Below are 987 nucleotides of genomic sequence, written 5' to 3' on the forward strand. Positions count from 1 at the left end.
TGTTGGCCGAGGGCCCGGCCCCACGGTCATGAGCGGGGGGCTCGTGGCCTGTGCTGGGGTGTTCTGCTGCACTCGGGCAGAGTTCAGTTCACACCAGCTCTGCAAAGCAGGGTCTGCTGCATCTCCAGCTGAGCTGGGTGGGAGCCCAGGCCTGGCACTGGGCTCCTTCCTAACACACGTGCTCTCTTTTGTGTTTCAGGATCTGGTAAAGAGTCACTTGATGTACGCGGTAAGGGAGGAAGTGGAGGTCCTCAAAGAGCAAATCAAAGAGCTGATAGAGAAGAACTCCCAGCTGGAGCAAGAAAACTCTCTGCTAAAAAACCTTGCCAGCCCGGAGCAGCTTGCCCAGTTACAAGCACAGCTGCAGACTGGTTCCCCGCCTTCCTCTTCGCAGTCACAAGGGACAACACAGCAGCCTGCTCAGCCGGCATCACAGGGGTCAGGGCCTTCAGCGTAGTTAAAGATGTCATTGCCATTGTGATCACTGGCCTCTGAACTGCCCAGAACAAGAAGGACTATGGAGAACCCGCCACAGCCACCTTTCATCTGTTTCAATGCACATTGCAACCCAGACTGAGGACTCCATGCCCTGTGCACATCAGGAGAGGCTTCTTCCCTCTGTATTACGTACTCATCTATCTCTCTCTTCCCTACCTTCCCCCTTTGGCTTGAAGGAGTCTTTGTTCTTAGGTCGATTGAATAAAATAAACTTCTTCCAGAGAATTAGCACAAGTACACTGGGGACTTGAGCAGCTTCTGCAAATGGCTGAGAAACGAAGCTGCATGCCTGAATATTTTTGGTTTGTTTTAAATCTTCCACTCATCCAGTGATACAACTGAAACAAGTGCTTTTTGAGCTTGGAAGCATGAAGAAATAGACTGGAGTAAAAAGCGAAGGCTCAATGCCCCATAGTGCACTGGGGTCCCAAAGTGAGGACTGGTGCATGGGATCTAAGAGGAAGAGGGACAAAGGTAAATTCAGTTCAA

General features: G+C 51.2%; 1 protein-coding gene across 1 annotated transcript; it reads left to right on the forward strand.

Annotated features, from left to right (window-relative positions):
• Window positions 1–199: 199 nt before the first annotated feature.
• On the forward strand, window positions 200–457 carry LOC104499940 (TSC22 domain family protein 1; the record flags this gene model as incomplete). Its single annotated transcript, XM_010143523.1, has 1 exon — window positions 200–457. A coding segment is annotated over one exon (258 nt), but the record flags the coding sequence as incomplete, so codon positions are not given.
• Between the last annotated feature and the right edge of the window lie 530 nt (window positions 458–987).

Source organism: Buceros rhinoceros, unplaced genomic scaffold, assembly GCF_000710305.1.
Source record: "Buceros rhinoceros silvestris isolate BGI_N320 unplaced genomic scaffold, ASM71030v1 scaffold44849, whole genome shotgun sequence".
Taxonomy (NCBI): Eukaryota; Metazoa; Chordata; class Aves; order Bucerotiformes; family Bucerotidae; genus Buceros; species Buceros rhinoceros.